The sequence below is a fragment of the Takifugu rubripes genome, chromosome 1, assembly GCF_901000725.2.
Source record: "Takifugu rubripes chromosome 1, fTakRub1.2, whole genome shotgun sequence".
Classification (NCBI taxonomy): Eukaryota; Metazoa; Chordata; class Actinopteri; order Tetraodontiformes; family Tetraodontidae; genus Takifugu; species Takifugu rubripes.
In genome coordinates, this window is record NC_042285.1 from 24598232 (window position 1) to 24624454 (window position 26223).

The 26223-nt window shown below is 45.7% G+C and overlaps 2 protein-coding genes and 1 long non-coding RNA gene across 3 annotated transcripts; 1 reads left to right on the forward strand and 2 right to left on the reverse strand.

The window, feature by feature from the left end:
* Positions 1–948: 948 nt before the first annotated feature.
* On the forward strand, positions 949–9409 carry LOC101076621 (lactase-phlorizin hydrolase-like). Its single transcript, XM_029841825.1, has 17 exons — positions 949–1177; positions 1415–1485; positions 2102–2179; positions 2267–2366; positions 2837–2921; positions 3001–3682; positions 3756–4404; positions 4500–6050; positions 6141–6409; positions 6494–6784; positions 6860–7058; positions 7185–7387; positions 7472–7578; positions 7671–7802; positions 7883–8106; positions 8227–8463; positions 9055–9409. The coding sequence occupies exons 3-17, from the start codon at positions 2102–2104 to the stop codon at positions 9330–9332; spliced, it is 5085 nt and encodes a 1694-aa protein (XP_029697685.1). The 5' UTR covers positions 949–1177; positions 1415–1485; the 3' UTR covers positions 9333–9409.
* LOC115251033 (uncharacterized) lies at positions 7091–8872 on the reverse strand. The gene is made up of 4 exons (XR_003889585.1): positions 8790–8872; positions 8537–8660; positions 8232–8457; positions 7091–7263 (listed from the first exon to the last, which is right to left on the reverse strand). It is a non-coding gene; the product is annotated as an uncharacterized lncRNA (long non-coding RNA).
* Positions 9410–9777: 368 nt separating the features above from the next.
* On the reverse strand, positions 9778–16058 carry gjc4b (gap junction protein gamma 4b). Its single transcript, XM_003962095.3, has 3 exons — positions 15879–16058; positions 11180–12356; positions 9778–11052 (listed from the first exon to the last, which is right to left on the reverse strand). Exons 2-3 carry the CDS (start codon positions 12321–12323, stop codon positions 11039–11041), a joined length of 1158 nt encoding a protein of 385 aa, XP_003962144.1. The 5' UTR covers positions 12324–12356; positions 15879–16058; the 3' UTR covers positions 9778–11038.
* Positions 16059–26223: the final 10165 nt, after the last annotated feature.

Sequence of the window (26223 nt, forward strand, 5' to 3'; positions counted from 1 at the left end):
ATTGCAACCTTGATTGCTTCAGATAAAAGGGGTAAAGAGGAGGCAAAACAGATGTATGGTGCATTGAAGATGGTGTGTAAAAGAAGATTCACAAAATGTATAGACATCTGATAAACAAACAGGTGCCTATACATTTTATGAATTTCCTATGAAGCAGTCCCATTCCCATTCTACCTTGATTGTGACATATGCTATGTAAATAATGTGGAATATATTTGTGGACCTCACCTATCCCCGTTGTCTCTAGACCCCTATAAAGATATGAAGCGTAGTAAGAAATGCATTGTGATCTAAGTCAAGGATGAACTTTTTTTTAGGGAAGCATTTCACAGTTTTCAAGCATGTGTTCAGCGAGGATGTAGTAATCAATCAAGATGTTTAAGTCCAGAGTCTTTCGGACCATATCACATGGCTGCAATAAAAGAGTGAAAGCTGCCATACATGGATGAGATATTGATCTTCATTGTGCAACAGAGCAATTTGACAAGACTGAAGAGAGAATAAAAACAGCTTGGCAATCAGTAGATACTATCAGTCCATCTGCGTCAAGTCACCATGAAGCATCTTTGGTGGCTTGCTATTCTATGTCTTTTTTGCCAGAATGTTTGCCACAGCATTGAGGTGGGAGGAGAGGAGCTCTTCATGCTGGTTGCGGGTCCTCTGACAAAACAACTTCCAGCAAAGTCAGACAGTCCAGTAGATGATGTCTTTGACTGCAGTCATCCCAAACCTTCAGGATCCAGACAGTATTTTAAGTACCTCCAGAGCAGAGGGGTGACTCACTTCAAAGTACCGCTGTCATGGGCTCAAATCCTCCCTACAGGCCTTCCCAGGGAGCCACAGCAGTCTGTGGTCACTTGTTACCAGAACCTGCTGAAAGAGCTGCTGGATGCCGCCCTTCAGCCGCTGGTCATTCTTCATGGATCCTCAGTGCCGGACAGTCTGAGATCGAGGTATGGAGGCTGGGAGAGTCAGGAGCTGGTAAACAAGTTTCAACAATATGCCGAGTTTGCCTTCAATGCGTTCGGAGAACTGGCCCATTCCTGGGTGACCCTGAGTGAGTTGGACAATGTTTGGCATGTTGGACAGCCTGCAGGTGCTCCCAGTCCTCTACAAAATGTCCTAAAGCTCAACAGAAATATTCACCAGATCTTTCATCAAAGGTTTCCCAATAGAGGTAAGACAAAGAGAGATAAGTGTAGACACTCAAAACATCTTCATTAATGCCAGATCTCAATTCCACTAAGATCTATTAAATCATTTCACTGCTTTTTTTTTGAAGGAGCACATTTTTCAACCAGTTAGGAATTCAAGTCCCAGTTATTTGCCACATGATACTAGAAACCCAAACCTAAAGCACCTAAAGGAGATTAATCAACTTTGTCCGGTATTTTTATTGTTTATTTTTTCACAGGGAGACTTCTGTCACTGGGGCTGAGGGCAAATGATGTTGAAATTCTTCCCCAGCTCAAAGGTTCAACTACAGTAAGCAGCAAAATCTATTCTTTAACAAGAATGCTCTTCTATGTCATAAGTAACTGCAGCACATGATCATATATACTTTCTTCATTATCACTCATGCAAAACAGCATACTGGACAGAATTTTTTTTTCTTTATTCTTTAGTCATCTTTTTTTACATAAAAAAAAAATCAAACCATCAGCAGATGAAGCACTTAAACAGAAGCACAACCGTGAACTCATTATACTCCTGTGTATTAATGTGTATGAAGGGCCCGGAGTGCACAGATTTCACTGATTTACTCATTATTTAATTGGCAATATATATTTTTTTCAATTGATGAATCTCCAGATCAGGTCTAGGTGGTGCCCTTTTTTTCCTATTTTTAACAATCAACTTAAAAATGCCTATTTTTTATGACAGACTGTATCTCTTATCGGACCACAGATGATAAAGCATGACATGTCAGCACACCGTTATCCAAGAGTGCCTCTGATCAGTCACACATCATCACAAAACAACGTTTATTAATATACAGCTGTTTTAGCCATTTAATGCCTCAAACATCACAAAAAGAAACGCAGCTTTAATAGAAAAAGTCCAACTCAACTGCAACTCTCTTTTCTACTAATGTGAACAGATGGATTTCTTGTCTGTGCACATAGAATTTAACTGCGCTTCTGCATCAGATTTTGCAAAGGAGCTGCAAAGGATACAGGTACAATAACCACTCAAACATGTAAAGAAACCTTTTTTATTTGTTTAAAATGTATGAACCGATGTGCACTTTTTTCCATTGTTGTAGCGCACCACTGGGGATTTACCTATTCTGATATATACGATGACTGCTGACGGTTGCCCTGACACTGGGTCTCAGTTTGAGCTTCTTGGTAATTTGTTACAAGGTAAATATTGTTACAGTTGAAATTCTAATGGCTAGTATTTGCTATATTATGTAACTGTTCATAAAAGGTAAACGCTACTAAACTCTGCTTTCAGTTTATTGACCAGATTATGTGGTAAAATATTATCTTGGAATATGAGGAGTGATTAATACAAGCACCTTCGTGGTTGTGGGTGTAAACTTTAACAAGGAACAAAAATACATAAAAAACATGGGTATAAAGCACATGTCTTTTATGTAAATTAACTTTAAAGAAGTACTTTTTTTTCAGATGTTTGACAAACAGAACAAAGAAAAATCTTTAGAGTGACTGATATAAAGTTTACAAATGTAACAAAAATGACAAATGACTCATTACAATACACACCTTTATGCAATAATTTCCACTGTATTAAACTAGATGACATTCCCATCTGCCTGCTTTTTGACCCATTAGCTATTTTGGTGATATCATTTTACCTTCATTTCCAGTCTTGAACAACAACGACCTGAATATTGTGGGAGTTGATATGACTGATGTGTTTGGTAAGCTGTACATACAGGATGCTCCTTATAGGTAAGAGCTTATGGTCAGCTGCTGTATTTGCTTTGACAGGCTGAATTTGTAACATCTTTGTTTTGTGTGTCATTCCAAGCAGTGAAGGTGTTTCAGAATACGATGAAATTGAGAGTTCTGGAAACAGTTATCGGGACGTGTGGGATAGATTTGGGCTGCAAATAACATCAGAGCGAGATGCTTTCCTGAATGAATCGTTCCCTGCTGGATTCCAGTGGGCCACCTCCAGCGAGTCCTTCAAGGTTGAAGGAGGCTGGTCAGAAGGTGGGAAGGGAGAGACCATCTGGGACCGTTTTGGCCACGAAAACAATGTTTTTGACAATCAGACCGCTGATCTGGCCTGTGACAGTTACCATAAGGTGGATTACGACGTCTATCTGCTGCGAGGTCTTCATGTCAACACCTACCAGTTTTCCATCTCCTGGGCCCGTATTTTCCCAGCAGGCCATGGAGGCGGCCACTCAGAAAAAGGCGCCGTCTACTATGACCAGTTGATCAATGCGCTCGTTGAGTCTGGCATCCAACCTGTTGCCACCCTGTACCACTGGGATCTACCACAAGCACTCCAGGACCATGGTGGATGGACCAATGCCTCCATTGTTGAAGCATTCAGGGACTATGCAGACTTCTGCTTCTCTAGGTTTGGAGACAGGGTCAAGACGTGGAACACATTCAACAGCCCCTGGGTGGTCAGTCATGCTGGGTATGGCACTGGCGAGCATCCACCCGGAGTCAAAGACTACGTGGTTGCCTCCTACCAGGTAAAAGCGCAAATAATCTGAACAGGTTTTTATTTCCTGATTTCCCTGAGTAACTAGATATATATGTTGATAGGTAACACACCATATGCTGAAATCTCATGCTGAGGCCTGGCATGTCTACAATGACAAGTACAGGAAGACACAAGGAGGCAAGATTGGCATTGCCCTGAATTCTGACTGGGCTGAGCCCAAAGATCAAACCAGACCTGAAGACAAAGCAGCTGCGGATCGCTACCTGCAGTCCATGCTGGGCTGGTTTGCACACCCTGTGTTTGTTGATGGAGATTATCCTGCTGCACTAAAGACTCAGGTAGAAAAGAAACGAAATGAGTGTCCTCACTCTGAACCTGCCAGACTTCCAGTTTTTACTCCTGAAGAGAGCCAGCGAATACGTGGGACAGCAGATTTTTTTGGGTTAACCCACTACACCTCCCGGCTGGTTAATAACAGTGATGGTGGCTGTACCCCTGGTCCTCAGGGGGTGGGGGACTTCCAGTTGCACGTGGATCCTTCGTGGTCCTCAACAGCTTCTGATTGGATCTTCTCTGCACCTTGGGGTCTTCGCAGACTTCTAAATTACATTTCCACAGAATATTTGAAGACCACCAAAGTGCCGATCCATATAACTGGGAATGGCATGCCGACTGAGTACAGCGGGGACACGTTCAATGACAGCCATCGAATAGAGTACATGAAAAGTTACATCAATGAGGCCTTGAAAGGTAAACGTCAGCAATATTTCAGGTAGTGTTATTTATATTGTCCCATAAAACTTTTTATTTCAGTGAAATGTCTCTTTGGTGTGTGTATTTTGTAGCTGTTGTCTTAGACGGAGTGGATGTGCAACGTTTTACGGCGCAGTCACTTATGGATGGATTTGAGGGGAAACAAGGCTACAGCCAAAGATTTGGTCTCCATCACGTCAACTTTGATGAATCTGACAGACCGAGAACCCCAAAGCAGTCAGCTTACTTCTACTCTCAGATCATCAAACAAAATGGGTTTGGTCCACACAAAGGTGACAACCTGAAAGGTGCAGGGATACACCTTCCCCGCCGAGCAGATGTTCTACCACCTTCAGAGGTTCCGTCTAAATCAAAGGTTGTCTGGGAGAAATTCTCACATCAGTCAAATTTCCAGAGGAAGATCTACCACTATGGTACGTTCCCAGAAGGATTCAGCTGGGGAATCTCATCCTCGGCCTACCAGATCGAAGGTGGATGGAACGCTGATGGGAAGGGACCAAGCATCTGGGATAAATTTGCTCAGAAACCTGGAAGTACTCCTGACAAATCCAATGGAAATGTAGCCTGTGATAGTTATCACAGACTGGAGGAAGACCTCTATATGCTTCGTGCTCTGAGGGTGAAGTCATACAGATTCTCTCTGGCATGGTCCAGGATCTTTCCTGATGGTCAGAGGACCTCCCTGAATCAGCAAGGTGTCGACTATTACAACAGACTCATCGATGGCCTTTTAGCATCTAACATCACGCCAATGGTGACGCTCTACCACTGGGACCTCCCTCAAGCTTTGCAAGATCGAGGCGGCTGGGAAAATAAGGAACTGATTAACATTTTTAAGGATTTTTGCGACTTCTGCTTTGCCACATTTGGCGACAGAGTGAAATTTTGGATGACGTTCAACCAGCCTCACACGATTGCATGGTTGGGATACGGCCTGGGACAGTTCCCACCAAGTGTTAAGAATCCAGGAACCGCACCTTATAGAGTCGCACACAACCTCATAAAAGCACACGCACAGGCTTATCACACATACAATGACAAGTATCGTAAATCCCAAGGTGGTCTGATGTCCATCGCCCTCAATGCTGATTGGTTTGAACCAAAGGACATTAATGTTGTCCGTGAAGTGGTGGCTGCTGACCGCGCCCTGCAGTTCCAGTTGGGTTGGTTTGCCCATCCCATTTTCAAAAACGGTGACTACCCTGATGCCATGAAGTGGCAAGTCGGAAACAAAAGTGAACTCCAACGCCTTCCAGAGACAAGACTTCCTTCTTTCACCGAAGAAGAAAAGCGCTTCATCAAGGGAACTGCTGATGTTTTCTGCATAAATCATTACACAACAAAGATTGCAAAGTATGCTACATTACGACTTACTCCTCCATCTTATGAGTCTGACTTGGATTTGTCAGAAGCAGAGGAAGGAGATTCACCAACCACTGCCATCAGCAACCAGAGAGCGGTAGCGTGGGGTTTGAGAAGACTACTGAACTGGATCAAAGAGGAGTATGGAAATCCAGAGGTCTATGTCACTGAGAATGGAGTCGCTACAGATAAGAAAACAAGTTGGGATGACTCTGCTCGAGTATTTTATTATAAAACCTATATAGATGAGGCATTAAAAGGTGACATTCCCAAACAGAAATTTTACATTTTTACACAATTTCCCATCATTTATTTTTAATTACATGTTTGTGTCTCTACTTTAATTACAGCATATGATCTTGATGGTGTAAATGTGAAAGGATACATAGCCACATCTCTCATGGATTCCTTTGAGTGGCGCAAGGGCTACACTGTTGGATTTGGATTGCACCACGTGGACTTCAGCAACCCAAATCGACCCAGGACACCCAAGTACTCAGCTCATTTCTATCATAGCGTTATAAAAAACAATGGTTTCCCTACACCAGACGATGAGAAGCCAGTCTATGGGCAGTTCCGCAAAGATTTTATCTGGAGTACGGCCACAGCATCGTACCAGGTAAGTGCAAACGCAGGGAACCATGCAAAACACTGCACAATTTCTAACAATTCGTCAAATTAAACAAATGTTTTATACCTCAAGATTGAAGGGGGATGGAGAGCTGATGGGAAAGGTCTGAGCATCTGGGACAAGTTTGCTCATACTCCTCTTCGTGTGTTCAATGATGACACTGGAGACATGGCCTGCGACAGTTACAACAAAGTGGACGAAGACGTTGCCATACTGAAGCAACTTAAAGTGACCCATTATCGTTTCTCCATATCCTGGCCCAGGGTGCTCCCTGATGGCACCACCAAGCACGTTAACGAAGCCGGGCTCAACTATTACCACCGACTTGTGGACGCGCTGCTTGCTGCAAACATTCAACCTCATGTGTGTTTGGCGAAAGCAGATGAAAAGACAAAGTGCATGTTTTGCATTTCCTAACTGGTTTCCCCTTGCTGACAGATCACTCTCTATCACTGGGACCTTCCGCAAGCTCTGCAGGACATTGGAGGGTGGGAGAACGAGACAATCATTGACAGATTCAAGGACTACGCTGATCTCATTTTTGACCGTCTAGGCCACAAAGTGAAATTTTGGATCACGATTAATGAGCCTTACAATGTTGCTAACGTGGGCCACGGCTATGGGGCCGCCGCCCCAGGTATGATTCACTGCCTTTTTATAGTTGCTTGATTGTCCTACGATTTATGATTCTCTGGTACGCTTAAAAGTCAATGCCTGATTGTGGGTTTCCTTCATTTTCTCACTGATTGTTGTGCGTGTGAAGGGATCAGTTTCCGACCAGGGACGCTGCCATACATCGTGGGGCACCATCTTCTCAAAGCTCATGCTGAAGCCTGGCATCTCTATAATGACAAATATCGACACAAACAGAAGGGAATCATCTCCATCACCATTAATTCTGACTGGTCAGAACCCAGAAATCCATATAAGCAGGAAGACGTTGATGCCGCGAGACGCGTGGTGCAGGTGCCACAAACACATCTCACCTATTTTCCTAAATTTAACACTGTGGAGATGCAGAATGTCCTTAATACCTGTCCCGTGTCTTAGTTTTACATTGGCTGGTTTGCACATCCTGTCTTCAATGGAGACTACAGTGATACAATGAAGACAATTATTCGGGAAAGAAGCCTCGCAGCTAATCTTACAAAATCTCGGTATTGATAGTGAATATAGTTCTGGTTGAAAATCAAAGATGAAACTATTAAATGACACCACGTCTGTTAATTTCGACCTTAAATTTCTCCAGACTGCCAGAGTTCACTCCAGAGGAGATTAAGAGGATCAAGGGTACCTACGATTACTTTGGCTTCAACCATTACACTACTGTTCTGGCATTTCCTGTAGACTACGGAAAGCTTCAGCATTATGACGCTGACAGGTGAGCTAGCAACACACCTGCTCCCTCATCCTGGGCTTCATTTGAGGATCTTTTAATTTTTTTTAAATCTCTCCAATCAGGGGTGCGGGAACCATTGCTGATCGCACCTGGCTGGATTCAGGATCATCCTGGCTCAAGGTTTCGCCGTTTGGGTTCCGGAGGATTTTGAATTTCATTAAAGAGGAATATGGAAATCCACCCATCATTATCACAGAAAACGGCATGTCGGAGCGCGGGCCCATTGATCTGAATGACATCCACAGGAGCTACTACTATGAGAAATACATCAACCAGGTGCTGAAAGGTAACAGCAAACCTTTACATTCCATAGCAAATTCTGCTTTTTAGGAGAGCAAATTTGGAATTATACAAACAAGGATTTGCTTTCCTTAAACTGTTAACCCCCTCCCCCTCCCCCCCATAGCTTACCTGCTGGATAATGTGGATATCCGAGGGTACACAGCCTGGTCGCTGATGGACAACCTTGAATGGGCGACGGGGTTTTCAGAGCGATTTGGGCTGTTCTACGTCAATCACTCTGACCCCAAACTGCCCAGGGTGGCCAAAGATTCTGTGTCCACCTACGCCACCATCATCACGTGTAATGGATTCCCTGACCCTGCCTTGGGACCCCATGAGTGCTTGAAACCTGGGCCTGAAGGTAAAATAACATCAGGATATCAAGGAAACTTAAAACATTGCAAATATTTGCAAAAGTTATGGCCCTACACTACCTGTAATCTCCTGTTGTGGGCCAGCAGGGGAGAGGTTTACGTTGGAGAATTTGTTAACCTCTGATATGGCCTTTTAGCTCCTTTAGAACAGTTGTAGCCTCACATGGTTTAAAACAGACCAAGACTGCCAAGAAAAGGGAAGAGCAAAGTAGACGTTGACACATTTTCACTTCTCCCATTCTGTGACCCTTCTGCGTGGATTTTGTAAAGTGAAGTTCCTAAAAATATATTTTCTGGTAACTCTGTGTTTGACCTTTTAATCCTGGATAGTGCTGAGTCAGGACAGACATCCCCTGCCATGAACTCGACTGCTGGTTTACTCTCGGTCATGACGCCATCGAGCAACCTAAAAAAAAAAAAAAACTGAATATCACAGTGATAATCAGAAAGCATTAAAAAAAAAAATCTAACCAAAGGATTTAAATGCTTGTTTTAGGTTTACAGGTAAAATTTTAGATTTCTATTTGTATTCAGGCCTGTACAGGTTGAATGTGATGACCTCGGGGTCTTTCCTTCAGGTACAAGTGCACCGATTACACCGAGCACACCGATTACACCGAGCCCACCGAATACACCGAGCCAACCGATTACACCGAGCCCACCGAGCCCCTCCAACACCGTCATGTTCCTGGGCATGGAGCTGTCCATCACCAACGCCGAGACTGGACTACAGACCACCTTTGCTCTTCTGGTCGTGGCCGTATTTGGAGCTCTTTGCTCCACCTTTTGTTTCTTCAAGGCTCGAAAAGGATCAAGAAAAATGAAATACGTCGAAGCCATCAAAATGGTTTCCTGATTACAAATAATTGTTTTTTTATGGTGTTTGATTTAATACTTGTGTACTCAGGGTTCATGTTTTGCTGATAAAAATCTAACCAGAATCCAAAATTCTGCTGCCTCTTTCTGCCATCAAGGGTGAGATTCCACTTTCCTACGGCTGTGGTGTTACTTTGGTATTTAGGAATTTTGAAGAGTTGGGAAAATTTGCTGAAGAAGTGCCCTCAGGTAAAACGGATTTCCATTTCATAGGCTGAAAAACCGGCACTATAAGGTTGCAGGAAGCGAATGCATCCACCAGGGGTCACTGCAGGTTCGTTCAGGACGATATTTTAACAGCTCTAATAGCAAGTCTGGATATATTCCATTTCACATGCATATTAAACATTAAACAAGCAAATAAATGTCGATGAGAAGCATTTAACATTGATGGCAGCTTTTCAAGTCAAATAAAGAGAATTCAATTTGCTGGAAAAAATTTATTTAAAAGTAATCACAAAGTACTATCAATACAAAAAGTATAAAAGTACAAAAAGCATTGCTCAAAAGTAACTTGAAATTACCGTATTTGAACTGGCAGTAACGGCACTGCGGCTATGATTCAGAATACAAAAGATGGCGTCTTCAAAGAGCACATTCAAGGCATTGAGTTCACATTGAAGTTACATCGTTTGCAGATGTCAGACTGGGATCAGAGATCCAAAAACCAGCACTTTCAGATCACAAACGCGAGTTTTATCAAAAATATGTAACCAACAGATGCAAGGCTCCGTGGGGAGGAGGGGGAATGTTTGCAGATCAAAGAAAATCAAGCGTCATGTAAACCAAGCTGCAGGTGGACATTTCTATAAATGTTGCATTTGACTTTAAATTGTACCTGTTTCCAGAATGCATCAGTCACAGGGCTGCAGCCAAGACAGCAGTGAACGCAAATCTTTAAAAAATAAAAATAAAAAAAACCCACAGTGACAGAGCCTCTTCTTCCATATCACAACTATCAACTAATACAAAAATAAAGGAACAGTATCAAAAACACATTTAAGACATTATAAGACGATATCAAAAGTTACAGGTTTGTCTTTTCAAGCATTATCCAGGTTTGTTTATTCCTTTGGACAAAGGCGCTCCAAGAGTGTTCCAGTTACCGTCGAGGCTACCGGCTTGGGAACGTTGACCGATGCGGCGCCGACGTTGTCAAAATAAATTGGAAATTTAAGAAAATAATTCAAAGAAAAAGACTTCATTGCCTCCATCTTCAACCCGACGACGGCAGTACCTTCTAATGGATGGCGCCTTCAGTTTTGTTCAACAATTCACTTCCACACTAAAGAAAAAGGTTCATTCGGGTTCAACACCCTTTCTGGTCTTGAACAAAAGCTCAAAACAAAACAGTTCCAGTTCTGGTCTAAGGCAAACTTGAGATGCATTCATTTATGGATTTCCAACAGAGTACAAAAGACTAATGGCTCTCAGAGTCAGATTTAAAAAACAACTTAAGAGAATAGCTGCCCTGAGGAAGACGTACGCGGTAACTGTCGCTGTATGATGCTAGTTTTGAAGCACTTTGGATGTTCAGACAGATTAATTGTCTCAAGTATTGCTGGGATGACGTTCCACTCCTTGTAACACTGGACAGCTTGGGCTGGCTTCATCCGCCTCAAGCAAACTCATTCACTGTACCCACACACACCCCGGTTCCCTTATGTCTGCTTGCTGGTTCTGAAGTTAGGCACGTAAACCTGTGAACAGACAGACGACACCAGTCAGCAAAAGGGATTCCTCTGAATGAATTAATACTTTACAGATCTAGAATTCCATCAAAACCCTGGCAAAGATGCGCCAACAATAAAATTAGGGAAGTCTGACCTTTGTCACTCTGCTTCTCCTGAGCAAAGTTCAGCCGGTTCTGCTCCACCGCCGTGCCGTTGGACTCGGGGCTGCTGCTGCGCGACGGGCTGCTTTCCCCGTTCTGGTAGGCCATGTCCAGGTGCTGCTGCGCCAGTTTCAGGTGTTTACGCAGCCTCTCCAGTTCCCGCGATGAAGTCTCGTCACCAAAAGACTCCCGGCCGGAGTCTCCCAGGTTGTCCCTAAAGCCCATCTTTCCCGAAGGGTCCTTTTTCAGAGCCGTGTGGTAGCCCGGCGGAGCGGACGGCTGGCGGGAGATGGAGGACCTCTGGCTGGCGAGAGCCGAGTGGCGCGGGGTGGGAGGGCGAGGCCGGGGGGCGCAGAAGCAGTCCCGAAGACCGCTGATGCCGAGGTGGATGATCTCCAGCAGGGTGAAGAGCAAGCAAAGACCGCTGACCGCATACATGATGAGCAGGAAGATGGTTTTCTCCGTGGGACGGGAAACAAAACAGTCCACCGTGTGCGGGCAAGGGGAGCGCGTGCAAACGTACGAGGGTGCGACTTCCAGCCCGTAGAGGATGTACTGTCCAAACAGGAAGGAGACTTCGAAGATGGCCCGCGATAGCAGCTGGAACACGTAGACCTTCATCAGGCCATCGCGCTTGATCCGACGCCGCCCGTCGTGTTTCTTGCACGGCTTCTCCGTGGTCTCCTTCTCCTTCTCCTTTTCCGGTTCGATCTCTTCCAGGATCATCGGGTCCTCCTCGCCGTTGTCCTCCGCTTCCTCGTAGTCCCGGTTGGCTCCCCGGCTGACGATGGGCATCTTCTTCCTGCTGCGGGGTCGATAGTCGTCGTCGTTCATCCGGGCGATTTTGTGCATGGCGAAGCCGAGGTACATGATGGTGGGGGCGGTGATCATAATCACCTGGAAAACCCAGAAGCGAATGTGCGACAGCGGCGCGAAGGCGTCGTAGCACACGTTCTCGCAACCAGGCTGGTTTGTGTTGCACACAAACTTACTCTGTTCATCATAGTAAATAGACTCGCCCCCGACGGCCGTCAGCACGATGCGGAAGACGATGAGGAGGGTGAGCCAGATTTTGCCCACGAAGGTCGAGTGGTTGGAGATCTCGTCCAACAGGCGCGTGAGGAAACTCCAGCTCATTTTGGCTCTGGAACAGGACGGGACAGCTCAAACCTGTGCGGAAACCAGAGAGGCAGACATTAGAGAGTTGTCCAGTTGCTAACACATTTAGACGATTTTGGATTCATACACTTTCCCGTTGCCAAATAGTTACACAATCCGGACAAGTTAAATCTGAAAGTCATGCACATCTGAAGTGATTGTTGTGCACAAAATAATCTTCCTCTTTAGAAAAACCGGTTTCAATCTGACAAGCACGTACAAACGGCCCGTTATTGAGCAACTCGGCCACAAGGCGGTGCTACTGCGCTGCTCCTCGAATATAAAAACCAGTGAAAGTTGCTGCAGCAGCCGTTGTGATTCTGGAGACAAGTGTTGAGCTTGAACAGCCGTTATTGTACACTGAAATGATTAGTCGATCAGCTGATGTTAGATCTTAAGAAAACAGCAAAATGCCACTTTTGTTTGCTATAATCCAATCACACTGAGGCCCTTTGCCACGGTTCTCATTTCATTCCTTAAATGTTTTCTTCAGCTGCAACTGTACACGACTGCCAAATACAAGAGAAAACGGTCATAAAGAGCTAATAGTGGAAGCCATAATGAGGCAGTGAACTGCTGCGGTTTCACACCCTGTCTGGCCTCCTTCGTTAAAAACTCTGCCAAGTTATTTCCCCCTTTAACTAGGAGCCACGTAAATAACTAGGGTGTTTACTGTAAATTGGAAAAGAACACAAAAACCCCAAGATGGCATTTTGATGCACGTTTAAGGATAGCTGGGCACCATAATGCCTCAGGCCATCTGGCACTAAAAAGCAGTCCTGTGTTGGGATCACATTCTGGCGTCTCTGGTATGAAACCGGCTCAATCCACAGTACAGAGATCACATAGTAGGTGTACATGTGAAAAACACCAGTGTGGTGTCAGGTCATTTAACAGCTGCAAATGCCAATTTGCACGGCAACAAATCGGAGCGGCGTAAAGCAGAAATGGTGACACCTACCTGTCAACCGATAATCCGTTTGAGCCAAAAACCTGAAATTCTGGTACAACTGTCCCCAGGATCTGGGACATGACAATGCAATATATTGTCAATCAAGACAAATCTGTGCACATCAGTGTACTTTGAGTCACTGGTCAGAGACAGATGCCAGCTGTCGCAGCCCTGGTAATTACACACGATGCGTAACTTGGGCAGGACTGCACGATCATGGCACGTAATCCGATTGACGTTATGCCATTCTTAAACTACCCAATGCCAGGACGGAATGTGAAACCTCACTTAACAAATTTGCCTCTGCAGTCACACAACCTGTCACGTTACAAAAGCACTGAATAGTTGCTATTGTGACATTGGAGGGCAGTAAAACCAGAGATGGGCGCATCACTCAAACACAATGTGTCGGTTAATAGGCTGGCAAACACTCCGCTGAAACTGAATAGGGACCCAGACCAGGTGACACATTTAAAACGTTCCCGTCACATTCGCCTTTTGGGGGAAAACACGTGGCATTTTAACACCTTCGGGTGTAAAAATGACCCCAATAGGAAGCCAGTCACACACCCCAATAGGAAGCCAGTCAGATCACACACAACCTCCAAGATCTTCAAATGGTCTTTAGGAAGACCTATTGATCGACACCAGAGTGTAAATTGGGGTGCTGTGTGTGAACGTTAAAGAAAGCAGCACACACACACCGCTGCACTGGTGCCAATTAAGCTTGTGCTTTTCCTGTAATGCCTTCTACCCAAACTGGTTTACTCGGTCTGTACAGTTGTCTCAAACACCGATGAGAGAGGAGTGTTGCAACATTAATTTGTTTTGAGGAAGACGCAGCTCAGAAACACCTCTGGTCGGTGCAGTTCGGGTACGGTTCAGCAAAAAGCACGGAGCTCTGCAGCTGCCGGGGCTGGCTCTAGCTTTGCCTGTCTGAATAGACACCAGGGTAGCACAGGGGCTCATCTATACACTCTGGGGTCTTCAACCTCCACCACTTCTGGGTCAAAAGATGGTTCCGAGGCCCCCTATTTTGCAAAGTGCACCAGATCCAGGATCGCCGACAACATTCCGATGGAAAAGTCCTCTTTTAAACCACTTCAGAGCTTCCAGTCCACGTCAGCCTGCTGTCCAGTCCCCCACGTCAACCTCCGAAGACAAAACAAATCTTTCTTGGACAAATCTCAAGCAGCACATGGAGGAAAACACCGACGCAGAAGCACAGAACATGGGATAGGGAAGTGGAATGTTTTCACATCTGTGGGCTTTAAGGGTTCTTTGGTGCTGCTTCTATATAACGGCTCTAATTTCAGGGGCACTCCCCAGCCCTGAACAGGGAACTCGGCGTCTTTAAGAAAACAAAGAAATCCAAAGAACAGCTAATGTACACAAGTTTAATGCACAGAGACAAGTGAGCCGTTTGTGCTACCGGTGTGCACCTGCATGTTTTATAGGACAAAGAACAGTGGGGGGGGGGGGGGGGGGGGGGGGGGGGGCATTACAAACACACCAGAAGCATTACAAACACACAAACATTTAAAGTTTAAGAACAAACAAGTGGAATTGGGGGATATCACCTTTGCAAATCAGAGCTTGATGTCCAAGGATGACCAGTGGATGACCAGTTAATGGTGGCCCGATCTGATTAAACCCCCCCCCCCCCCTTATTTTTTTATAAACTGGTTTATAAATGCCTCTGGAGCCCTGTTTCCAGCAGCAGTGGCCTCTCCCTGGAAGAGACTTGGTCCTCCTGGACTGGCGGCCCTTTGTGGTGACTCGCCAGGATCCTGATCACGGGTCTGACTCGGATGCCCGGTGGATTTCGGGCTTTGGGGGGGCAAACTGGGGCCTAATCAAAGCGGGGCGAAGCTTCTCAGGTGTGGGGAGAGAAATAAAACAGGATACACGCAAAAAAAAAAGTGATCAATTGTGAAAGAAGAGCTGATCCATGTCCGAGAGGATCCACCGCGTGGGGCGACGCCAAGGCGCGCGTCTCGTATCAGCATTATTGGACTAAAATCGAGCCGAACGACAAAAGAAAACTATAACGGTCCTTAATTAATACACACACGTATAAATCATGAAATATTATGGTTCTTTCAGCACGCTGAAGTTTGAGGATTTGCTGGGGGGGGGAAACATCCCGGTGCATTCTTCCATCGTTAAGTCCAACCTCCACGGTCAGGCCAGACAAAAATATAATTATGGTTGTAAATATACCAAAGAAATAAATACAAACCCCGAAACAGACTAGAGAGAATCGAGACCAATCTGGTTACCAATGAGCAAATTAACGCCGCTCCGGTGCCAAACGATGCGCCCAAACTTCGTTAGCAGGATCATTTTGGCTCCTTTACCAACATTAGTTCCGTTCTCCCCGAGTTATTAAACGGCGTTTTTGGACTGTACTGGTTGAAAAGCAGTCAGAAATTCATCTTCTCCCACAAAGTTAAAGCCCCAACTTGAACTAACATCTCACCATTGTTAGCAGAAGCTAGAAGGCTGGACGGTGATGCTGCGTCGCCGCGATTTATTTCCACGCTATACGGTCCCCCCCCCCCAACAAAAATCATTTTTACCTTGGGATTTCAGGTCCTCTCTGTTAGTTGTGGCTGGCGTTGGGAGCTTTCCCCCCGTCTTTTCTGTCTTTTTAAAGCAAATGCTCCCGCTCTGTTATCAAGCCATCCAGCTCAGCTCCATTCGTGTGCTCCTCCTTCCCGAGTTATGCGCGTTGAACTGCGGGGTGAGGACAAAGAATAATCCCAGTCTCCCCTCCCCGTCCTTTATTTCTCCTCCCAGTTCGAGCCGAGCACCCCACCCCCTGTCTGCGCACTGGAGGAAAACCGTCAACGGCCAGCATTCCTGATGCAATCCCCGTTTCGCCTTTTTCCGTCCTAACTTTGACTCAGAAGCAAGTTAAAGTGCACTGCAACCTTCATTTTGGAGTGAAAACATTCACATACGATGTTATCTTAAATACCCCGTCTACTACACCCAGTTTACTTTAAACAGACAATTAGTTCAATCCCAATTAGGCCTCAATCAGTGGTGATTTCGACCAGATTCTGTCGACTAACTGCACCTGGCCATGTTTGGCACACCTTGGCATTCCCTTACATAGTCTTTGTTGGGCCGGTTCGGGTGCGTGTGAACACGTTGCAAGCGCCAGTCCCTGTTTATCTTGAATTTGCTGACAGGTTGACGCCATATGATGAGTGTTTGTTGCACAAAATGCACCCAAAGAGGCTAAATCCCTGTTTTGAGCAAGGTGACACGTGTCACAACCTGTGCTAAATGCTTGGTCTTGCAGGACCTCTCTGTTCCTTTTAAGTGTGCTAATTGTCTTCCACTTCATGCTGCTGTTGCTGTGGCAGGAATTCCGAAGCTGTTGCCAGCATTGGGCTCCATCACACGTGCCCTCCCCGCTCTTAGCATCCCATTAAAGACAATGTCGCGTTAAATCGGCATTGGGGTGAGATGCGGAAAGCTGCGTTTGAATTTGTTAAGAACTCGTGCAGTCGTCAATCGGTGGGCTGTGACGAGACACAGTAACCTCACGCAGTCCGTTTGTGGATTTTCCACTACTTCACTTTCCCCAGTGAGATTTAAATAAGCCACGTCGAGCTGCCGGTCGTGTTGAATGATCGCTGTGTTCTGGCCAGATCCCCTAAAATGTCATCCTCCTTCCTCGAACAAAAGCCCAAACAGAGCTCTGCCCTGGCACACATGCACGCCGCAGACCAAGCACCCAGGTGCCATTCCATTTTAGTCAAACCCCGCTTGCAAGTAGCAGTTATTGTCTAATTTCTTCCACAAACTGCAGGTCAGTGGTGGAATGTGACGCCCTTCCCCCTTCTGAGGCAGCAGCCGAGCTCTATTGTGAGCCCCGATGCCTTTATTCGCAGGGTGCATTGTGGGGTGTCCTGGTAAACCCCAGCCCAGGACACGAACTGGAGCCGCTGCAGATGTTGATGAGTGGGGATCGAGATGATTGATTTGGCCTTAAATGCATCTGCATGTGGGCGCAAAATGAGCATGCGTGATTATAAAGGACAATATTATGTCTGTATTCTGGAACCCAGGGCTGTTTTTCATTTCCTGGTGGCCCACGATTACTCAACAGAGGGGCCTTGGATATTCATCTGCTATGGTGTTTCGGGGTGGTCGTCCAAGTTTTTAAAAAAACAACTGCAATAAAAAACATTAGGGAGATTTAAAATCAGGCACTTTCAACGTGCGACGCGTTTTAATCGATCGTGCGGGAGGAAATGCACGTTGGCACGCTGCTGCAGTCACCGATTTCTGGCTGCTCCTCATATGACGTTGCAACATTCCTACAGAAAGAGCTTCACTAGAGACTCGCCTCAGAACCTGAACCACTGTGAATCTTCCCCTTGTCACATTTGCTGTCCTGCCCTCACACAGGACCTCTTTGCTCCCTACCCCCGTTTGCCCACACACACACACGTGCACTTTTGAAAGTTGTCTGCAACTGGATTTATCCCTCGGTGACTCTGCAAGTCCTGCTAGGACAGATGATCCCATTCACGCATTGAGGACGCCAGGATGGAAGGAACACGGACCCGTGTGGTGCCCCGGTTTCTTTACGAGGTGGTCATGTGCACATTTACCACAAAGGACCTTCTATTTATATCAATAAACCCGTTTTGTTAGGTAGAGAAGGGTCAGCGGAAACCGAATGGTAAGCCTCAGTCACGCCAGTGTCTGCAGAAATGCGCGCTCCTGCTGGTTTTAACCTTTTAATTCACATTCTTGAGGCGGTCCCCGAGCCAACGCGGCCAGAAACAATGTGAGTCATTTTATTATTCCGGCCTGAGTTTACCCTGGCGACCGTCCACGATGACGTCGGAGGGATGACCATCCATTTTCAGGAAGGGGTCGCTTTAACCCGCAGCCTCGCTCTCGCTGGAAGATCGCGTAACTTTTATGAACCGCGCCTTTGGGCGTTTTAGCGTTCGCTATAGCAACCAAACTCAAAAGGACAAATTTGTCGGAAGAGTTCAGCGAAGGGGATCACGGCCCGGTGTAACGTCTTGCTTTCGCCAGGAACATAATATATTGGCATCCAAGTAGGTGCACCTGTAAGGTTTTAGGCGCTTGGACGTGGGGTGACTCAGTTCAGCGGGGGACATAGCCCATAATGCTACATTATAATTCATAGGACCAGGGGATGGCTGCGCCTCCTGCCAGCAGGACTAATACTTTCCATCTGGGTGTTGTTTAGGAAACTGTGTATCCCAAATAGAGCCTAATAAGGACCTGCTTCTGATCAGAGCGGCTCGGTTTAGCTTTGGATCAGGACATGACAAAATATTGACAAAGATGAGTTTCAGAAAGATGCGTTTTTTATCACCGGGGGGGGGGGGGCTCTTTCACCAGCCCAGCTGAGTTACTGCACGCTCTTCCTTCCTGCCTCTTATCCAACTTTAGGAACAGCGTGACTAAGCACGGGGGTTGGTGAAGGGGCTGGTGTGTGTGTGTGTGTGGGGGGGGGTATTTGCAAGGTCACCTTGTTTTTCATGGGGGAGGTGCAGTGATGCCCTCGGGCTGCTTCAGTGTCTTGCCCTATATAGTTCCTGAAAGCTTGTTGTCTGTGGGCATGAGTTTGAGTGGATGTCATAAATCCTCGGGAAATAGACCCCCCCCACACACACACCCAAGTCTGACACACTCTTAGTGCCGGTGCTCTTGAGCAATGCAGAATGAGCACAGTTGCAACAGACTGCACGTGGGCTACACAAAAGGAACCTCAATGTGTACAGGGAGGAGGGGTACACAGTTGCCGTGGAAACAGACAGCCCTACCCCCGTTTAGCAGATGGCGGTGGTGGGGGTATCGGGGGTTGGGTGTAATGATGGCGGGATCCTGAGATTATTATCTGCCTTTCTGTCCTGAAACAACAGCTCATGCGAAGCTCAGGGAAACAGGTGACGGGTGTTCACGTTCACCTGGTTGTTGACGTCTCTTCTGCTGTTGTTTAGTTGCAGCTCCAGTTTTGAATTTACATATTTACCTAATTTTTTTCATATTTCCTTTTCTCTGCCGCATCAGTTTTAATGCAATTATTGTGAGATATCGTGACGATAAGTTAAAATTTGTTTTTTTAAAATAACCGAATAGCCACAGGTGCACATATTCTCAGGAATCACTGACAAAAATGAGTAGTTTAGGTGCAATTGTTTAACTTGGTTTTTATGAGATGGATATTAAATCAGTTGGTTTGAGATTTTCTGGAAGCTGGTTTAATTCTGTGTTAGTATAAAGTAGCAAAGAGTCCAGAAAAGGTGTGAAGGAAAGCGGTCATAGAAGCTAGTCATCTCTGTGAGGGTGTCACACCCACACCGGTGGTGCCTCTCGAAAACTGGCCCAGCAGCAGCGTCTTATCTCGTAACAGAAAAATTGAGACCGTTTGACTGTTGCCTAACCACAGAGAGGCAAAGATTTTTTTTGTTTTCACTAGTTCCTTCATCCGTCACCCGGAGTTTGCCCTTTTCCACCGCAGGAGCTTCCATCCTTTACCAGGGATTTTGACAATCCTTGGCGTATTTACACCAAAATTACCCCCGGTAACCCCATACCGTCTGGGATTTTTAAGATTCCCTGGATTCTTGGGGTTGTGAGCTGAAGAAGACCGATTGGGTCTGACTGGAACTCCCCCGCAGTCTCTGCTTAATTTGGGTTGTGTTATGACCATTTGGAAACTCAAGTAAAGGAGAGGCGCAGATGGACGGCGGGGTGAGTGCGTTTGTGGGTGATTACATGTTTGTAGGTACAGATTAAGTTCCTGGGGGGAAAAAAAGTGGCTTATTTGGCTCAATGGTTCCCCGACCTTTCTTAGACTTTTAAAAATGGCCAAATTGCTTCTCCAACTCCACAAACACCTCAAGACCGTCTGTAGCTGCATTTCCTGAAAGCGGATACATCCATCAAACTGGTCCCAGACCTTTGGAGTGGAAGAACTAAATGTTCAAGTTATATAATTCTGCAGTGAATTTAGTTTCCCCTTCAACAGCTGCTGCTGAAACATGTAACATGGCGGAGATTATTCTGGAATGTGCTGGTCATGAGCGCTGCCGTGAGCTCTCGCCTCCGAGGAAGAATGAGCTTTCAGTCCCATCGGCACAAAACTTAAAACGGGTGGGGGGGGCGACTTTTAGGGGGAACACGCTGCAGGCCAGGGGCCAGAAGTCAGCCCTTCTCCAAGAGATAAAAGAGACTTTTCAAGGCTCAGGAAATGTGCTGAGGGTGGCCTCTTTGGCCCGGCGTCCCTGCTGCCTACCACACACATCTGGCTCCGGCACTATCCCTTTCATTAGTCGTGACGGCGCGACCAAAAACACAGCTGTTGTTCACGACTGGAAAAACAACCGAGAAAAAAATAGCAAGGGAAGAGTTGATTCTTACTGGATTGGAAATGTTTTTTATCTTCCTGGATGAACGTGTCCAGTTCTGCCTCTGGACGCAGTCCTTTAAGAGGATCCACGTGGAACTCTCCAGCTGCCCACATCTGGTATGGAAATTTTGTAACTGCACTCACCCCAGCTTGTTCCCCTCGTTCCAAAGCCCGACTGTGTATGTTTTAAGCCTTTAAAAGAGGCCTTCTCACCCCAGATCTGAACATGTTCAAGGAGGAATCCTGAAGTAAATGCAAATTCTCAAACTCGTTGTTATTTATTTGGTGTTTCACTCAGTTTGTCAGGACGCTCCAGAGATGGCAGCGTGACTGGAGGAAGAAACGGGCCCTAAATGCACGAAGGGTTTGCCAAGCTTTCAGGTTTAGTCGGACAGGGAGGAATTATGGTCCTAGTAAAACTGCTAAGATCACGATTAATTCAGCATGTGCCGCACTTTTCTCCGGGCGACGAGACAATCCATCAGAGGCTGGGGAAAGATGACAATACAGAGGGAACGCTGACCTTCGGTAAAAACCCCAGAGTGCTGGCGTAAGTGCGATCGGGACTCAGCTGACCATCAATCTGATTTCACTTCAGTTTTTTTCTTCTTTAATCGCCATGCTGCAGTTTCTGTCCCTGTTTACTGTTGTGGAATCCAAGTTTCAGTGGACTAAAACAGCAGTATTGTGTTGCAAAACACAACGTCTTCGAGGTCGTTACACTTCGGAACGTAGCTCAGACGTGGTTCTCGTCTGGAACACATGTTTGCTCCATCTGGCCCTGCCCTCTCGTTTTTGAACAATGATGTCATCATATTCGTCTCACCACTTCTTCTTTCTGAGCAGGGTCAAAGTTGAATTCTTGGGAACCGCTGTGTGGTCTAGATGAACCATGAAACACGCTTCTCCTCATGCTCCGCACAGTCAGTCAGACGACTAAGATATTTCAAAAGCGAGGCCAGATGTCATCACGGTGGAGAGCTTTGCTGGCAACGGAGCCGACTGTCGCAGATTCCAATGCGGGATCAAATCTACCCAGAATTCAGAGGAAAATATTCTCATTTGCATTAGTGGATTTTGGTGCCCTCCCCCCCATGTGATTATCATCCCATTGTTCCCTCATTTGCAGGTAAGGAGGCACAAATGGGGTCCTGGTGTGAGAGCGTGGAAATGCACCAGTGTCTCATCTTAATGCCATGCAGCCTCTGAAACACAAACACAAAGAATTACACAGATTTAAAGACCTGCTTTACCATTTACTTAATTATCTACTTAAATTAATCCCCACTTCCTTTAACCAACTAATTAACCATTAATTGAGTGCAAAGCTCAAAGCCATTTATCTGATCCATCCAGTCCAGGCGTATCAGTTGATCATTTAGTGTAATGCCCAAAAGTCATGGTTGGTGTTTGTGTTTTCTGACTAAAACTGTATTTACACAGCTGTTGAATAAACTGCAGGGGGATAAAACATGTCGGCGTATCATGTTGAGGGTGTTGGGCTCAAATGTGTGAAATACTGCCCTCTATAGGTGCGGCGATGTCGGGGGCAAAGAGAATTCTCGCTACAGTAATTTAACTGATACTATTGCTGGGATGCTAATGCAGCGAGAGACTGTGAGACAGAGGTGTAACACACTGTGACAAAACTGAGCTACAGCAGCATGAAAGCAGACTGGCACATGCACGATACAGGAAGTGCTACAATGAAAACATGGACAAAAATATTCTAAACTTGACCAAAGGACCCTGATCCTGGCCTTCAGCCAGGCCTTTGTGGCCCTTAATATATATTTATATGTAATATTGCCAGAAGCAAATGTTGTTGTTTTTTTGTTTTTTAAAAAAAAAGAGTTTTAAAAGTGTTGGTGGTGGTTTTGGTTAAAACTACTATACTAAAATCCTAAAAATCGTCATCGCTGAGCGGTGACGACCAACCGTGCGCCTCATGCAGGGGTCTCGCTCGGGCCTTCAGGTCCATCTTGTTTTGTAACCAGCTTCTTCTGTCACTCGTTAACGCTGTTCAACTGAAAGTGAGTGATGCTTAAGACGGCCGTCGAGCCTGTTCAGCAACACTGCCCAAACACTCGTTTCACTGCAACAACAATGGGACCATCGTTTTCTAATTATTCATTCGCCATCCACTGGATTCAAACAGGGCCAAGTGGGTGTTTATCGAAATGTTCCTGGAACCCTGTTTCGTGCCCCATTTTTTTCTGCAGAATCAGCTCCTCTCGGTGACAACAGATGGATGGTGTGTCGGGAAGGCGAAGTTAATGCAAACACAGCGCTGCTCCGTCTAGTGTAAATAGGCGGTGGTGGAGACTAACATTTGCTCAGGTACTTTTCAGGGATGGTTTTTTGTGTGGTTCTGCTACAGGAAAAAGTCGACAGACAACAACAAGAAGGTGCCAGACGTCGACTTCAGGACCTTTGCTTAATCATCTCATTCTCTTTAAAAAAAAAAAAGCAAGATTTTTGATCTTATATGGTTTAAATTAGACACTCTAATAGGTTACAAGTGTTGTACAAGTGTACAATTGTTGCACTAATCTTGGTGAAATGGTTTGACGGCTCTTTTGGAAACCTCAGCAGTTTGAATGAAATGGTGAGGGATCGAATCCCAGAAGGGGGCATGTAGATCATTGTTGTTTATCTTCTATGTGTCTTTATCTTATTTCACACTCTGAAAAGCCCTTTTTTATGTGTGAAAAGTGTGTTTAGGCTGCAGCTGTTACAAGAATTTCCTTTCTTTTGATTGATTTGGAAGTAGTCCAACAAACATCTCTTCCCTCGTGTAGTTTAAGGGCAATAAACCACCACCTGGCAGTCGTCCACGCCTGCTTTTCTGTCTTAAAGCCACCATTCCAGAAGTTCTGCCAATACATCACAGGTGGAGCAGCTGTGCCAATGTGCAAACAGTTTTGCAATTTCAGAGAGAGACAATCGGATGATTCTTTCCAGCTACAATGTGATGATCGTAGTTCCCACGCATCCATCCTCACCTCTGTGATTAAGGAAAAGCAGCAGCACGTACACTGCTCCGAGCCCCGAATATTCAGCTGAGCGTGCAAATGCAGGAGACGTGCACGTCCACGCAGTTGACTTAAAAATGGACGACCGTATCACATCATCATCCTCATCACCATGGAGACCGCACTATGTGAAACTTTTACAACTAAATCCAGGTAAACTGAAAAGAGGGTCCCCGCCCTGAGCTGTCGGCTGGAACGGGATTTATCAGAGGCCTGTGAAAAGCTGTGGGGGGGGGGGGGGGGGTGGGGGGGGGGGGGGGGGGGGGGGGGGGGGGGGGGGGGGGGGGGGGGGTGGGGGGGGGGGGGGGGGGGGGGGGGGGCATGACCAGAAAATGTCTAATTCAAGAGACAGATGTGTCCCAGCGGAGAATTTATGGACAAAGCCACACATGACCAGGAGTAAACAAAGTCAGGACGCATGTCCCATCAACAGCTGCCTGTTGATACCAGGTACTGGAAACATGTGAGCAGCCACAAGAAAAGTTGCTGAGTCATGATGCGCTGACATGCGCTGACACGTGACAGCGGCTTGACTCAACACTTACCCAACAGGTTTAATAACAACCACACAGGTGCCAAAACACAGAGCTGAATCTACACTGTTGTTGCTTATGCAACAACAAAGATCCATATTGTACAGTGGCAACATCATTGTTGTTGACATTCATAACTATGGGATGTCCTCCCTGTATCTCACATACAGTAAGAACCTGTGGAGACGCTCTTTGTCCGTGCAGGTCATATATTTGTTCTGTATGAAGGAGGAGAGAAGGACCTTCCACTGAACACGTCTGTGTCCTGACAGGATGGACATTTCTGTCCACTGATGGGATTTGACTGGCATTTAAGATGGACGCCTGGCAGATTAAGGTTGTTTCCCTGCCACAAGATCTGTGAATAATCCACAATCTGTCAGCAAATACAGCTACTTTTGTCTGTTTGTCAAACATTTCTCCTCAAACTGCAAAATCTGGAGATTATTGAACCAAGAGCCAGATAAAGAAACAGTGGCCCAAATGCAATACTTTCGTATTTCCTGCGGGAGTTCCTTTTTCCACCGGCTTCGTCTCAGCATTTCAGTTCCCATGGAAGGTACACAAAACACAGTCAACATGTTTTGCTAGGCCAACGATCGCATTATACATAAAGTGTATATTTTAAATACTACACCTTTGGAGGATCTAGAGAGTTGTTGACATGTTTCTCGTTCCCAAATCCACTTTTAGTGATTGGAAACTCACTGAGAGTTATTAAGTTCTCTCTGTTATGGTGCAGGGCTGCGTTTAATATCTGTCGTAGCCCAGAAACTCAAGCAGAGAATCTCAGAGCGTTCTGATCTGTTTCAGGCGAAACATTCGCATTGTTATTATAATGGGGACGATGTCTCTCAAGACTATGTCTATATATAATAGAGATATATATTATATGTAGTATATAATAGAGACTATGTCTCTCGACTGGTCTGGGAACGCCTGGGGATCCCCCCGGATGAGCTGGTAGAAGTAGCTGGGGAGAGGGAAGTCTGGGCTTCTCTTCTTAGGCTGCTGCCCCCACGACCCGACCCCGGATAAGCGGTAGAGGATGGATGGATGGATGGATGGATGGATGGATGGATGGATGGATGGATGGATGGATGGATGGATGGATGGATGGATGGATGGATGGATGGATGGATGGATGGATGGATGGATGGATGGATGGATGGATGGATTATAATAGGGACAGGAATCACACTGCGAGAGAGACAAAAAGTGACCAAAACCTTTTGTGTGTTGTTTCTGTTTTCTATTTTGCCTTGGCAGAGGTAATGACTTCTATGCGTGATGGATCACTAGCATAAAGTGTCTTGTTGCCTCGTATGTCTTTAAGTAGTTGGTTGAAGTTAAGCTATACCAGTAGTTTGGAAGGCAGGTGTGGCACAGGCAGCGTGCTGCTTTAAGCAAGAATCCTTTTAACTTTGATCAATGAAAAATCAAAACTCAAAACTAGTTTTGATCCTTTGATCTTTATATTGGTCCCAATCTTCTTGTGACTTTATGTGTGGGGGAGGTAACGTGTGTGAGCTCACAGAAGCTTATTCCAACATAACAGTGAAGAAACTTCCAATGCATGTTCTGTATTTGTTTTATTGTTTAATAACTAAAATTTTAAAAAGCCATAACGATGTCAGCAGATTTGTCACTGTCGAGCAAATGGAGTAAATGTGCCAAATTTAGCGAGAAAGTCGCCAACCCTGTTGTCCAAAAACCCAAGAGAAAGCCAGTTTGGTCCAGTCTGTCTCAGATGGGCTGACACCTCATTTCTCTGCCTTCCGCTCGGCCGTGCGTTATTTTGGGCGTGACCTAAGTGCCTGAAAACACCCCAGCAACTAACAGCAACGCAGTATGATTACATTTCTCCGCTGTGGCCTGTGAGTCACGCTGTCCTCAATATAAACAGAGAAGTTCAACCCAAACGCCTTCTATTGAATGAGCT

What these genes read in the sequence shown, in the direction of transcription:
- LOC101076621 (XM_029841825.1), top strand. Translation starts at nt 2,102, where the DNA reads ATGGATTTCTTGTCTGTGCACATAGAATTTAACTGCGCTTCTGCATCA. An exon ending in CGGCCACAGCATCGTACCAG is followed by an intron (nt 6,410 to 6,493) that starts GTAAGTGCAAAC and finishes TTATACCTCAAG; the next exon opens with ATTGAAGGGGGATGGAGAGC. An exon ending in CTTGAAACCTGGGCCTGAAG is followed by an intron (nt 8,464 to 9,054) that starts GTAAAATAACAT and finishes TCTTTCCTTCAG; the next exon opens with GTACAAGTGCACCGATTACA.
- gjc4b (XM_003962095.3), bottom strand. Translation starts at nt 12,323, where the DNA reads ATGAGCTGGAGTTTCCTCACGCGCCTGTTGGACGAGATCTCCAACCAC.